The sequence below is a fragment of the Schistocerca serialis genome, chromosome 8, assembly GCF_023864345.2.
Source record: "Schistocerca serialis cubense isolate TAMUIC-IGC-003099 chromosome 8, iqSchSeri2.2, whole genome shotgun sequence".
Classification (NCBI taxonomy): domain Eukaryota; kingdom Metazoa; phylum Arthropoda; class Insecta; order Orthoptera; family Acrididae; genus Schistocerca; species Schistocerca serialis.
The window spans coordinates 611,573,422-611,588,606 of record NC_064645.1 but is presented as its reverse complement, the minus strand read 5'-3'; the positions used below and the strand labels follow the sequence as shown (position 1 = coordinate 611,588,606).

Here is a 15,185-nt window from a genome sequence, read left to right as displayed (position 1 = left end):
GATGGTAACCTTCGCTTTGTTAGTAGAACTAGCCTTTTCCCCATAGCTTCACCCATGTATGCATTTGACACATATATTGAACACACTTCCTCCTCCCCCTCTCTGTGTCTATCTCTTCCTGCCTGTGTCTGTTCACCTCATCCTTCCTTCCACCCCTCTCGGTCTCCTCCTCCCCACTCTCCTACTTTGTTTATCTCCTCCTCGTACTATCTTTGTCCATTTCCTCTACCCCCTTTCTGTGACTATATCTTTCTCCTCCCTCCATATGGCCATTTCCTTCTGTCCTCCTCCCCTTCTAGCTTTCCATCTCCACCTCCCCCTCTGCCTTTTCCACCTGCTCACTATCTGTCTGCATCTTCCACCTGCCTCATGCACTTCCCTCTCCTCCCCTCCCTCTGTCCATTTCCTCTTCCTCCTCACTCTGTCCATAACCTCCTCTCTCCATCTCAACCTCTCCCCACCCATGTTCGTCAGTACATGCAACCCCCGCAATAAAGTTCATAAAGCAGGTTGATACTACTGCCTTGTCGTGCCAGTCACGCAGGACAGGCTACACATCAGGGGCTTGAAATCATTTATTTGCCCATGAAATATAGGCTGCCATGCAAAGCAGGTCGATTAATCAAACTGATACTACCACATTACCCACTTGTCGTGCGGGGCAGCCTACATGTCAGGGCCCAGAAAACCTTTTTTTACCCCTGACATGTTGGCTGTCCTGCAAAACACATTGATACTATTACCGCACAGAATTCCTGTCACGCAGGGCTGTCTGCTTGCCATCGGCCGCAACATACCCATTTTGGTCCTTATCTCCTCTCCTATTGGAGCTAGGAGGCTGTAAACCCCTCAATGCTGATATCCATGAGGCCTACTGTTTCTGTGCCAAATTTGGTTGAAATTGATACAGGTGTTTGGGAGAATATCTGTAACACACACATTCTGATTTATAAGATAACAAATACTGGGATAATACAATCAGTCTACAAAGGAGATTGTTTACAAATCATTCATGCAACCTGTCCCAGCATATTGCTCATCTGTGTGGGACCCATACCAAATAGGGCTAACAAGGGATGTTGAACATATACAGAGAAAGGCAGCATGAATGGTCACAGATTTGTTTGACCCATGAAAGAGTTTCATAGAGATAGTGAAGAAACTGAACTGGCAGACTCTTGAAGATAATGTCAACAATCCCAAGAAAGCCTACTTACAGTTTCAAGAACTGCTTTTAAATGATGACTCTAGGGAAATACTACAACTCCCTACGTATTGCTCCCATAGGGATCATGAGGACAACATTAGATTAATTACAGCACACATGGGGCAATTCGACAATCATTCTTCCCATACTCCATACGTGAGTGGAATGGGACAAAGACTGTAATAACTCGTACCATGGGACATACCCTCTGTCGTGCATTACACAGTGGTTTGCTGAGTATAGATGTAGAGAATGTAAGAGAACCTACAGAACTAAATTTAGAATGGCAAAAAGAACAGCATACGAAAGATACATTGAAGGGGCTCCTAATAAGTGCAAAGCTGCATGGAATGTTGTTGCACAAGAGCATTGCAGGAATGAACATAGCATAGCTCTTGACCCGGATAAAGTTAATCGTTTTTTCATGGACTCTGTAAGTGATATCAGTAATAAAATTGAAACAACAACCACTAATGCAAGTGATCTACTTAAGCAACAACAACCTGCAAACATACCTTTAAATGGAGCACAATCACACCCACTGAGATTAAAAAGGTGGTGGCAAAGTTCTCAAACTCCAAGAGCATGGACTACTCTTGGTTGTCCAATTACATAATTAAAAAAAACAGTGCATATAATTAGTGAACCATTGGCCTTTCTGTTTAATAGGTGTCTAGAGTTTGGAGTCTATCCTACAACTCTAAAAATATCGAAAGTTATGCCATTGTGTAAAAAAGGGGACAAACATGATCTCAAAAATTACCGACCAGTTTCAATAGTTCCCATTTTCCCGAAAATGTTTGAATCTCTTATTTATAACCAACTAAACTACTACTTTGAGTCGCATAACTTACTCTCTAATAGTCAATTTGGCTTCCGCAAGGGAAGAAATACCACCACTGTTGTTCTTTCAATTGTGAATGAGGTAATAACTGCCTTCGACAATAAAAATGTGATTTAAGTAAGGCATTTTACTGCATTTCTCATGATATCTTACTTGCTAAACTCAAATTCTATGGCGTACAAGACTCTGCATTGGCAGTAATTGAATCATACCTAAACAATAGGAAGCAGTTTGCCTCTGTCAGAAACAGAAACTCACAATTGCTAGAAGTTAAGACAGGAGTCCCACAAGGTTCTGTCCTTGGGCCCTTCTTTTTTATAATTTCAGTCAATGATTTACCCCATTGCATCCCCAACACTGTTATTTGTTATGCTGATGACACAACTTTGCTTGCTCAGCACGAGAACCTATCAGCTCTGGAAGATATGATGCAAGATGGCATGGAAGCAGCACTAAATTGGTTCTCATCAAATACACTGCTTTGCAATCCTGATAAAAATTAACAGATTATACTAGGATTGTCAAAAGAGGTAGAGGTGAAAGCAGTTAAAATTCTAGGAATTCATGTAGACTCTAAGTTAATGTGGGAAACACACATCAACCATACCTGCACAAAATTGTCTCGAGTTACATATTTAATGTGGAAACTGAGGAGCCTGGTGACAAAAGAATATTTAAGAGTTATTTATTTTGGACTCTTTCAGTCACATACAGAGTATGGACTGCTGGTATGGGGACACTCTCTTCACATCACTGAAGTTCTAAAAATTCAGAAGAAAGTGATAAGGGCAATGAGCAATTCTGGTAGATCAGAGCACTGCCGACCACTGTTCATTCAGCTGAAAATATTAACAGTTATTAATCTTTATATATAGGCCTCAGCATTGTATGCAAAAAACAATATAGCAGATTTTGAAATGAGGGAAAACATACACCACCATAATACCAGAGGCAAAACAAAATTAGACATACCTAGACACTGGCTGACAAGAACAGGGAATTCCCATTTAATCAATAGTCTAAAAATATTTAATAAACTTCCATTTTCTTCTTGGTCAGCTCACATAAGTAGATTCAGGAGCAAGCTACTAAATTGGTTACTAATCAATCCTTTTTAAAATATTACAGAATTTATGAATATAAAATCAATCAACATTAATTTTTAACGATTTCATTATGTGATGTCACTGAATGTATTTACCTGATGTTATAGTGTATGTTATCATGTATGGGCACTATTTGCAATGCTCATTTAGCTTTAAGGTACTATTCAAGGAAAATGTTATATGATATCCATGCCTATTCCACCTCAGGTGGTCAATGGTGAATAAAGAATCTGAATTAGATGTAAACTGCACCACTCATCAGTCTGTCACAATTAAGTGATTGTCTTTCATCATTTTTGTTAATTGTGCTTGATTTGGTGTTTCTTGTAATGTTTCTATCATCTACATGCAAAACAAGACTAGTATCTGCTAATATTACTAATCAAAGATCATTAATATACTGAAGAAAAGATGAGGGCTCTTAAGGTGGACTCTTGAAGGACACTATGTGTAACTAGGTCCCAGACAGTTGAAGAGTTATAGCTTAATATAAATCTTTTTCCTATTGTGAGATCATTTGTTTAATGTTAGAGAGGTATTACTTTAACCATCTGTGCAAGTACCTACAACAGAACATAAAATTTACCAGTAGTCTGTACTTTGTTTTTTGTTGAATTAAGTACATAACATCAGTAAACTTCACAGTGTTCTTAAAAGTAAAAATGTAAATGTAGATATACAGGGTGTTACAAAAAGGTACGCCCAGACTTTCAGGAAACATTCCTCACACACAAATAAAGAAAAGATGTTATGTGGAGATGTGTCCGAAAACGCTTAATTTCCATGTTAGAGCTCATTTTAGTTTCGTCAGTATGTTCTTCCACCTACGCTCAATGGAGCACGTTATCATGATTTCATACGGGATACTCTACCTGTGCTGCTAGAACAAGTGCCTTTACAAGTACGACACAACATGTAGTTCATGCACGATGGAGCTCCTGCACATGTCAGTCGAAGTGTTCGTACGCTTCTCAACAACAGATTCGGTGACCGATGGATTGGTAGAGGCGGACCAATTCCATGGCCTCCACGCTCTCCTGACCTCAACTCTCTTGACTTTCATTTATGGGGGCATTTGAAGGCTCTTGTCTACGCAACCCGGGTACCAAATGTAGAGACTCTTCGTGCTCTTATTGTGGACGGCTGTGATACAATACGCCATTCTCCAGGGCTGCATCAGCGCATCAGGGATTCCATGCGACGGAGGGTGGATGCATGTATCCTCGCTAACGGAGGACATTTTGAACATTTACTGTAACAAAGTGTTTGAAAGTCACACTGGTACGTTCTGTTGCTGTGTGTTTCCATTCCATGATTAATGTGATTTGAAGAGAAGTAATAAAATGAGTTCCAACATGGAAAGTAAGCGTTTCCGGACACATGTCCACATAACATATTTTCTTTCTTTGTGTGTGAGGAACGTTTCCTGAAAGTTTGGCCGTACCTTTTTGTTACACCCTGTATATTATAACCCATCTTTGTAGTTACGTCATCATTTATTCTGGTTGACTTTTCTTTCCTGTATATCAACTTATTTAGTTTTATATAAATAAGGTTGTTTGTTTAACTGATCACAGCTTATCATGTTGGGATCTTCTTGCTCACAGTAATAACAGAATACCATTTTGGTTAACAGTTGTTACTCCCAATATTAATGTTATGCACGACAAAACGTTATAGGCTTTAATGAAAAATTTTAAGTCATTTACTATTCATTATTTTTTTATTTAGTTTTTATTGGTCCCTGATACTATTGTGCTTGTCAAAAATTTTGTGTGTGTGTGAGTTTCACCCATAATGATCTTTAATGCTTCATATGACGTGCATTGTGAGAGTGTGCCAGTTAAAAACTGAGGATGGTACTATTAATGTAGTGTTGTATGCAACTGGTAATAGAGCCCAGCTGTGTTTTCCATCAAAGTCCATAGACTATGCACTGTAGCTCTTGATTTTGCAGTGAGCAGTGATAAAGACAGTTAAGAATATCTTGGAGTTTTATGATGAATCACAACTTCATTTTCCCAGTTAACCTTGCAATTTAATCAAAAAAATTGTATTTGTTCTTTTTACAGTCATACATTGTGTTACAGAAAAAGTTTTGCTTGATTCTTATGTTAATTGTTTATTGTCTGTATTTGTATTGTTTTTGTAAAATTGATCTTTATTTTTATTGTTATTGTGAAATTGATAATTCTTTCCTATATCTTTGAAGGGGGAAGATTACAGGTCTGTGCCGTGCTCTGAGCAATCAGATAATTATTAAATGCCAGCGTTCAGTAAACCTGGATGAAATATTCTCAGGATATACTAGAAAAGGAATTAAAACGTTAGAGGCCTGCATCTCATGCTGTGTAAAGTACAGATTTATTTACGAAAAAGTAAGTTGTATTCTAATTTTTTTCAGTTTCCAGTATTACTGATTCTCCTTTCAAGTTTTTCTAGAATATTCCACTTCTGGGTTTAGATTGCTGAGGCCCACACGGAATATTCTAAATGCCAGTGGGATTTAGATAAAGCATCAATATTCAATCATGTTGATTCATTCACCCAAAGATGCCGAGACATGGTGGAAGTATGTGAAGCCATGAGAGTCTTTGGGAGGTATGGTAGTTTTGTACATAAAGTCATTTGATATTTTGTGTGGAGAAGTTCCTTGCTGACTTTTTGACTCTATTCAGGATGGATGAGACAGAAGTAATACCAAGGCCCATGTTTGGAGGGACAGAAGGTCCTGAGTTTGAAGCCACATGTGATAAAGTTGAGAGCACTTTCCGCTGTAGTCTCCAGGCAATACAGGATGTAAAACATACAATATTGGAAGTGCAGGCAACATCATGGTACAGTGATATTATCAGGTAAAAACCAAAGGAGTTAAAGTTTTTTAGTGTATATTTTAACTAGTTTTAGGTTTTGGTTTCTAATGTCAACAGATGTGGTTCATTCAAAGTGTTTGTGAAACTACAGATGCTTTTTACTTAAGTTCTTCTGGTACTACAGTTGTTTTATGTTCGAAAGATTCTTGGAGAAAGATTTGACCATGACCCTGCTTGTCTGTGGTTTACACATTTGCCAAACAGTATCAGCAATTTAGGTTTGAGTATATTCAAGATTGTTTCTGATTATTATTTTTTTATCAATCACCACATGTCTCTTGAGCGATTATGAAAAATGACATTAAGTTAGCTAATTTTTTTTAAAATCTAGTGGAATTTGAGTCTTAACATTTCATATAGTTTATTGATGATTATACATCAGTTGAGGGGAAGGTATTGGAACAAAACTGTGTTTCCACCAAATTCTTTTTCTATTCACAATAACAGTATGAGAGTAGTAGCTGTGCAACAAATAAAACAGAATTCTAGCAGTTTTAATTCTACTGTTTTCTTGTTGTCAGCTATGGAGCTGCCAAGGGCCACCTGCAGCTTCTTTGATGGCCAGATGTGTTTTGGACTGAAATTACCAAGATATAACTTTCAATACTCAGATACATCTCCTACTAAATGACTTCTTACAAATTGTGTCCTACTGTCTCTTGCAAAATTGTTAGAAAAATTAACAGAATGTGCATCACCTACGAGGGGCGTTTGGAAAGCCCGTGAAAAAATAAAAACTACTTACGTGTTTGGGTTAAACATTTTTTATTTTTCAACATAATCTCCTTTTAGACTTTATGCACCTTGTTCAATGCTGTTCTAATTTGTTGATACCTTCCGAATAATAGGAATTGTCCAAGTCTGCAAAATAGCTATTATTTGCTGCAATCACCTCCTCGTTTGAATAAAATCTTTGTCCCACCAGACGTTCCTTCAAACTGGGGAACAAATAGTAGTCCATGGGGGCCAAGTCTGGACGATAGGGGGGATGTGAAATGAGTTGGAATCCTATTCACATTAATTTTGTGACCACAACTGCTGAGGTGTGTCCTAGTGCATTGTCGTGTTGGAAAAGGACTTTTTTGTGGTCCAGTTGCCGGTGTTTTTCTTGCAGCTCGGTTTTTTTCTTGCAGCTCGGTTTTCAAACGGTCCAATAATGATGAATAATATTCAACTGCAATAGTTTTACCCTTTTCCAGATAGTTGATGAGGATTATCCCTTGCGAATCCCAAAAGACAGTCGCCATAACCTTTCCGGCCGAAGGAATGGTCTTCGCCTATTTTGGTACAGATTCTCTCTTGGTAACCAATTGTTTAGATTGTTGTTTGGTCTCAGGAGTATAGTAGTAATGTATCCATGTTTCATCCACAGTGACGAAACGACGATTAAAGTCCTGTGGATTCTTCCTGAACAGTGCAAACCATCCTTGCAACAATTCACATGATTCCGTTTTTCGTCGAGCATTAGCAGTCGTGGAACCCACCTTGCGGATAGCTTTCTCATGTCCAAATGTTTATGCAAAATATTATGTACCCGTGCATTTGAGATGCCCACAGCACTAGCAATCTCACGCACTGTAACTCTTCTGTAATCCATCACCATATCATGGATTTTATCAGTGATTTCTGGAGTCACAACCTCCACAGGGCTTCCAGAATGTTCAGTGTCACTTGTGTCCATATGACCACTCCGAAAATTTTGAAACCACTTATAAACTGTTCTAATTGAAGGTGCAGAGTCACCGTAATGTTTATCAAGCTTCTCTTTAGTCTCCTGAGGTGTTTTGCCTTTCATAAAGTAATGTTTAATCACCACACGAAATTCTTTTTTGTCCATTTTTTGACAATCACTCGACTTCTTTGATTCACACAAATGCCAAACACAAATAAATAGAGCAATACGGGTGAAACTTTGCGTGCATTCTTTCCAAAGATGCTACTAACTAAACATGACCTCGATACGTGCCGGTGGTGCCATCTCTCGGACTTTGCATGGACTTTTCAAACGCCCCTCCTAATGGGTGATAATAGAAGATATTTTTAAATATGTGGCTGTTTACTTCAAACCAAAATTATTCCTGTTAGCCGTTTCTTGACTTGCAGTTATCCACAGTTGTTTGTGAGAGGTAAAGTTTCTCAAAATAATGAGAAATTTTGCTATACAGAACAATTGTTTCTGAATATGATTCTTGTAATGCTCTTATTCAGACATAGACACATGCAACAGTGCATCAAATGATATTTAAAGTGACCTGTGTCAGTGATTTCATAAAAGTGGTGAAATAGAAATACAGTATCATGAAATTATTAATTTATTCACTTATTTGGCATACAACAAATATCCCCATTTATGCTGCAACAAGTTGTAAGCATTGAAATATCTTCTTATGAAACACATGAATTAACTGATGAGAATATGAAAATAGTAGAATTACCAGTTTAACAACAGGCTTTCTATCTGGCTAAAGTAAATATTTTGATTGAAATACTGTGAAAACAGAATTTGAATGATAAGTACAGCCTGGATGTACAAGTACAATGGGAACAGTTATTTCCCACAAAGTGAAGGAGGGCAGGAGAGTACTTTTTTGGGGGGGGGGGGGGGGGGGAGGCAAATATGAACATCAGTAAGTATACACAGCCTGATGAAAAAAGAAAAACACCCAGTGTTATTTACTGTTGTATGAATATGTGATCTTGTCCTTTATATTTTTATATTAATTCCTGTTTATTGTCGATCTGAAGATGATCTTATAAAAAGATCGAAACTGGTCACCATATTAAAAAAGTTATGTGATCAAGACTGCTTCCAGTTTATTTACACTCCTGGAAATTGAAATAAGAACACCGTGAATTCATTGCCCCAGGAAGGGGAAACTTTATTGACACATTCCTGGGGTCAGATACATCACATGATCACACTGACAGAACCACAGGCACATAGACACAGGCAACAGAGCATGCACAATGTCGGCACTAGTACAGTGTATATCCACCTTTCGCAGCAATGCAGGCTGCTATTCTCCCATGGAGACGATCGTAGAGATGCTGGATGTAGTCCTGTGGAACGGCTTGCCATGCCATTTCCACCTGGCGCCTCAGTTGGACCAGCGTTCGTGCTGGATGTGCAGACCGCGTGAGACGACGCTTCATCCAGTCCCAAACATGCTCAATGGGGGACAGATCCGGAGATCTTGCTGGCCAGGGTAGTTGACTTACACCTTCTAGAGCACGTTGGGTGGCACGGGATACATGCGGACGTGCATTGTTCTGTTGGAACAGCAAGTTCCCTTGCCGGTCTAGGAATGGTAGAATGATGGGTTCGATGACGGTTTGGATGTACCGTGCACTATTCAGTGTCCCCTCGACGATCACCAGTGGTGTACGGCCAGTGTAGGAGATCGCTCCCCACACCATGATGCTGGGTGTTGGCCCTGTGTGCCTCGGTCGTATGCAGTCCTGATTGTGGCACTCACCTGCACGGCGCCAAACACGCATACGACCATCATTGGCACCAAGGCAGAAGCGACTCTCATCGCTGAAGACGACACGTCTCCATTCGTCCCTCCATTCACGCCTGTCGCGACACCACTGGAGGCGGGCTGCACGATGTTGGGGCGTGAGCGGAAGACGGCCTAACGGTGTGTGGGACTGTAACCCAGCTTCATGGAGATGGTTGCGAATGGTCCTCGCCGATACCCCAGGAGCAACAGTGTCCCTAATTTGCTGGGAAGTGGCGGTGCGGTCCCCTACGGCACTGCGTAGGATCCTACGGTCTTGGCGTGCATCCGTGCGTCGCTGCGGTCCGGTCCCAGGTCGACGGGCACGTGCACCTTCCGCCGACCACTGGCGACAACATCGATGTACTGTGGAGACCTCACGCCCCACGTGTTGAGCAATTCGGCGGTACGTCCACCCGGCCTCCCGCATGCCCACTATACGCCCTCGCTCAAAGTCCGTCAACTGCACATAAGGTTCACGTCCACGCTGTCGCGGCATGCTACCAGTGTTAAAGACTGCGATGGAGCTCCGTATGCCACGGCAAACTGGCTGACACTGACTGCGGCGGTGCACAAATGCTGCGCAGCTAGCGCCATTCGACGGCCAACACCGCGGTTCCTGGTGTGTCCGCTGTGCCGTGCGTGTGATCATTGCTTGTACAGCCCTCTCGCAGTGTCCGGAGCAAGTATGGTGGGTCTGACACACCGGTGTCAATGTGTTCTTTTTTCCATTTCCAGGGGTGTATAATAATTACAGATCACTGTTTTTCTATATAAGAACTATGTTCTTTAAAATGTTAAAAACACCCAGAGGAGAAAATGAAATGAAATAAAACTTCACGGGTTGAATGGGGAAGTGATGTCATTTCAGTAATAACAGAACCAAGCCAAAGTTACAAAGAACATTGCAGCATGAGCCCACTTATCAGTGTGACTTTGCACGTCCTCTGGCTTAAATACCTGCACTGGTTCATTTGGAAAGGGTGCCATAAAGCCATTGCATCCTTTTCTGAGGTAAGTTGGCTAGCAACTGTTGTAACTGGCCACTGCAGTACCTCAAAATCACACACACAATTTGTTGAGACGCATGCCATTTGTGGACGAGCATTGTCCTGTTGAAAACTGGCTCTATGATACTGCTGCATTAGAATAACACGAGGAACTACTGTTATGTACCAATGTGTCGTTAAGAGTACCACAAGTCACTTCCACCCAGGACACAAAGTCGTAACACATGGCACCCAACACCATGACACATTGTGCCTCTCCAAAACATTGGAGAAAGACATCTCATCCCGTGGCCATATTATCTGAAAATGGGCTCCTGGGTAGTGCAGAAATGCAATTCATCCCTGAACACATTGTAATGTCATCCATTAGAAGCTTTTTGTGTTGTGATGTTAATGGCAGCCTACACTTGGAATGGTAATTTTCTAGTCTGGCTGCTGCTAATATCCAACCAAAGATGGAGGATGACACAGATTACTTGTTCTTGAGTGGTAGGTGCAGATGTGAAGGAGTTACAATGAGCATTGTGCACAGTACAGTGATTCGCCCATATGGTGGACATACATTGTCAGCTGGAATTTGGTTGATGAGCATGCCTGGCCTCACATTCCCATGTAGTCCACCATCAGGCCACTGTCACATCTGAATGCTCCACAAATCTAGGCATTGCACAATTCAACCAACTGGGCAAATGGAGACTGAAAATGAGGCGCCTTTCAGATCCTGTCAACACTTTCTCTTGTGAGCGCAAGACATCTCCACATCAAGTTGATCACTCAGTGTCTGCTGCTGTTCATGCCCCTATTGTACCCTACAAGGCCTGGTAACAAAACTAAATTTGAACATTTTCATACCCACCCATGTTGTGTTCAAGTACAAAGTTATGCTGACATGTGCACCAATGGGGCTTATGTGGTATGGTAGCCCTCTACCTTCCACCACTTCATTTTGGAACTACAGCAGTTGGATTCAAAGATATGGGTGTCAAAAGAGGTCATCACAGTGGAAGTGTACTAACCTGATTGTAGACTAAAGTTCCGTGGTGATGCAGCAGAATTGAAGTTTCATAATCTTATAGTATCTTAGATGATGGCATCACAGTTCAGCAATATATGGAACATTAATCACATTCAAGTGATGTCCATTTTATCTTACACTGTTCTTTATATTTCACAAATATCGTGCTAGCACTTAGATACTGTGTTTATTCTCCGTGGCCGTACATGTCGTAAACAGTTCATGACAGACTTAAAACTCTTGTCTGCACACTACATTCTAAACTTTTAGAAATCAAAGTTTGTAAAACAATAGTCAACTATGTACATTTCTCATAGTGAATCCAGAACACTGATTTGTACACACAATTTGATAAAAATATATTAGTGTATCAGGCTGCTAACTTTCATGGATATGTAACCCAACTATTGCAACAGTTTCAGAATCATAGATGTTGCTTTTGTAACTTCTGGTTGTAAACTTGTTACATAATTTTACTCTTGTGATTGCTGGGCATGGGCAGGGTACTCTTCACTATATAATGTGAACCAAGCGAGTGCGAGCTTTCATATAGGTGATGACTGTGTGCTTCATGGATGCTGACAGAATGTTTTTGGTTGGAGTAGAGTAGATATAGACTGGTGTAATGATAAGTTGTGATTTTCTAATTAAATATTATTTTAAAAACGGTGAAGGTCAGAATCATTAGTAGTAGAGCTGATTTGTTGAATTCAACCATAATCTGATTTAACCCTTTAACTGACAACTATGTGTGAGACTCGTGGTCAGGTATTCTGACCAAATGTGGGTATCACAAGCTTGGCCTTTGGTTCATATGTCGGGCAAAATGTAAACTTCATGAACCTGACCTGCAGCACTTTGGTTGGGGCAAATGAAAACATCACAGTCCTGGCCTGTGGTACAACAGTTGTGACTTGTGATGTGCCCCACCACATACAGCACAGGCCAGGCTCATGATAGATTCTTATTATCACACTCAGTTACGTTTTATTCTGGGTCATGTTTGCACATTGAAATATATGTTCTTGAATGTTAGGGACGTATCCCCACAAAATGTTTTCAAAATGTAAATGTGATGAGAACAGTGAGCATTATGTCAATACTTCTGCAACCAACAGTGACAGTAGTGACATTGTACATCCTGTATGACAAAAACACAGGCTATTAGTTATTGAGGATGATAATGCTGATGAAGATCAACTACCGGATCCATGGATTTGGAAAGAAATACGAAACGGTCCTAAAATCAGGAACTATACAGTGACTCCTGGCATAAAAGAGGCAACCGTACATGAGGTAGGAGTAAATAAAAGAGGGCTAGATATACAGGGTGGAGCAGAGGAAACACATGTTTTTCACTATTGAATGACTGGGACATGGTTCGATAAAAATAATAAAAACAAGCATTAATTGATAGATTTTTTAATGCAGTTTTGAAATATACATACTTTAATTAGGCTTGAAAAATAATGTCTTGGAGATGACGTCCTCCTTGCTGGATACAAATTTGGATCCTCTCCAAAAAGTTACCCATGGCTGCTCCCTGCAACATTTCATGGAATTCTTCAGGTCATTGATTGTGCGAGGCTTGTTCATGTAGACTTTTGATTTTAAATACCCCACAAAGAGAAGTCGCATATTGACAAATTGAGTGAGCGAAGGGGCCAGTAAACATCACCATATCTCGAAATAACGTGTCCTGGGAACATTTGTCAAACCACTTCCATGGGTGCTCTTGCCATGTGAGCTGTGGCACCATCCTGCTTGATGCCTTTCAAGTTCAACACAGCATGTTGTTATCAATGGAGAGACGTCTACAGACGTTAAAGTAACCTCTGGCGTGCCACAGGGGAGTGTTATGGGACCATTGCTTTTCACAATATATATAAATGACCTAGTAGATAGTGTCGGAAGTTCCATGCGGCTATTCGCAGATGATGCTGCAGTATACAGAGAAGTTGCAGCATTAGAAAATTGTAGCGAAATGCAGGAAGATCTGCAGTGGATAGGCACTTGGTGCAGGGAGTGGCAACTGACCCTTAACATAGACAAATGTAATGTATTGCGAATACATAGAAAGAAGGATCCTTTATTGTATGATTATATGATAGCGGAACAAACACTGGTAGCAGTTACTTCTGTAAAATATCTGGGAGTATGCGTGCGGAACGATTTGAAGTGGAATGATCATATAAAATTAATTGTTGGTAAGGCGGGTACCAGGTTGAGATTCATTGGGAGAGTCCTTAGAAAATATAGTCCATCAACAAAGGAGGTGGCTTACAAAACACTCGCTCGACCTATACTTGAGTATTGCTCATCAGTGTGGGATCCGTACCAGATCGGGTTGACGGAGGAGATAGAGAAGATCCAAAGAAGAGCGGCGCGTTTCGTCACAGGGTTATTTGGTAACCGTGATAGCATTACGGAGATGTTTAACAAACTCAAGTGGCAGACTCTGCAAGAGAGGCGCTTTGCATTGCGGTGTAGCTTGCTCGCCAGGTTTCGAGAGGGTGCGTTTCTGAATGAGGTATCGAATATATTGCTTCCCCCTACTTATACCTCTCGAGGAGATCACGAATGTAAAATTAGAGAGATTAGAGCGCGCACGGAGGCTTTCAGACAGTCGTTCTTCCCGCGAACCATATGCGACTGGAACAGGAGAGGGAGGTAATGACAGTGGCATGTAAAGTGCCCTCCGCCACATACCGTTGGGTGGCTTGCAGAGTACACAAAAATGAGGTCCAACAATCCCCATCTTTGAAATGTAGCACCACACTGTTACTTTTAAACTGTGGAGAGGTCTTTAGTGTAATTCATGTGGGTTCTCCGGCGTCCAATCCCAACAAATTTGAACATTGACATAACTGTCTAGAAAATGTGCTTCATCACTCATGAAGACTATAGCATCTGCATCGCCCATTATGCGACAAAACTCTCTGCGCTGCACAAAATCCCCTTCACTAAGCTGCTGGATGATCATTATCTTGTACGGGTGAAGTTTATGATCATCGTGTAAGATGCGATGAAGTGAACGACATGACATACCCAGCGCTACAGCCTGTCATCTAGCTGATCGTTTCGGACTAGCAAGAACTGCTGTTCTCACTCGGTCTACATTCTCCAGAATATGAACTGAAGGGGGAAGACCAGGTGGTTTATTTTTCATCACAGATCCAGTACTTCTAAATGCTGCAACCCGTTGGAGTACAATATTTCGATCAGACACTGCACCTCGACGTCCCACTCTAAAATTTTGACCCAAAATATGTTGCACTGTGACTGCGGAATCATTGTTTCTAAAGTACTGCTTGACAATGAACACACGATGCTCTACACTCCAATGCTCCATAGTGACTGAAACTGCATTGTATTGGCAGTCTGCCAACATTCGTTCGAGGTCAATACCCCCTCTCATCGCTTCATACTAGCAGTTCAAAAAAAACACGTGTTTCCTCTGCTCCACCCTGTATTTAATGTAATATTTGATAACATGGTCTGGGAGAATATTGTAACCAATACTAACCAGTACGCAAAACAAACACAAACCAATCCAAACAGAATACAAGGAATCAATAACAACTGGTTTCCTGTGAATTGTAAAGGAACTAAAAGATATTTTGTGTTGTC

General features: G+C 40.7%; 1 protein-coding gene across 1 annotated transcript in view; it reads left to right on the top strand.

The window, feature by feature from the left end:
* Positions 1-15,185, top strand: part of LOC126417162 (dynein axonemal heavy chain 2) — a 959,377-nt gene that overhangs the window by 87,857 nt on the left and 856,335 nt on the right. Inside the window, 3 exon segments of the mRNA XM_050085060.1 lie at positions 5,370-5,535; positions 5,622-5,758; positions 5,836-6,012. Of these exon segments, the coding sequence (XP_049941017.1) occupies positions 5,370-5,535; positions 5,622-5,758; positions 5,836-6,012 (480 nt within the window).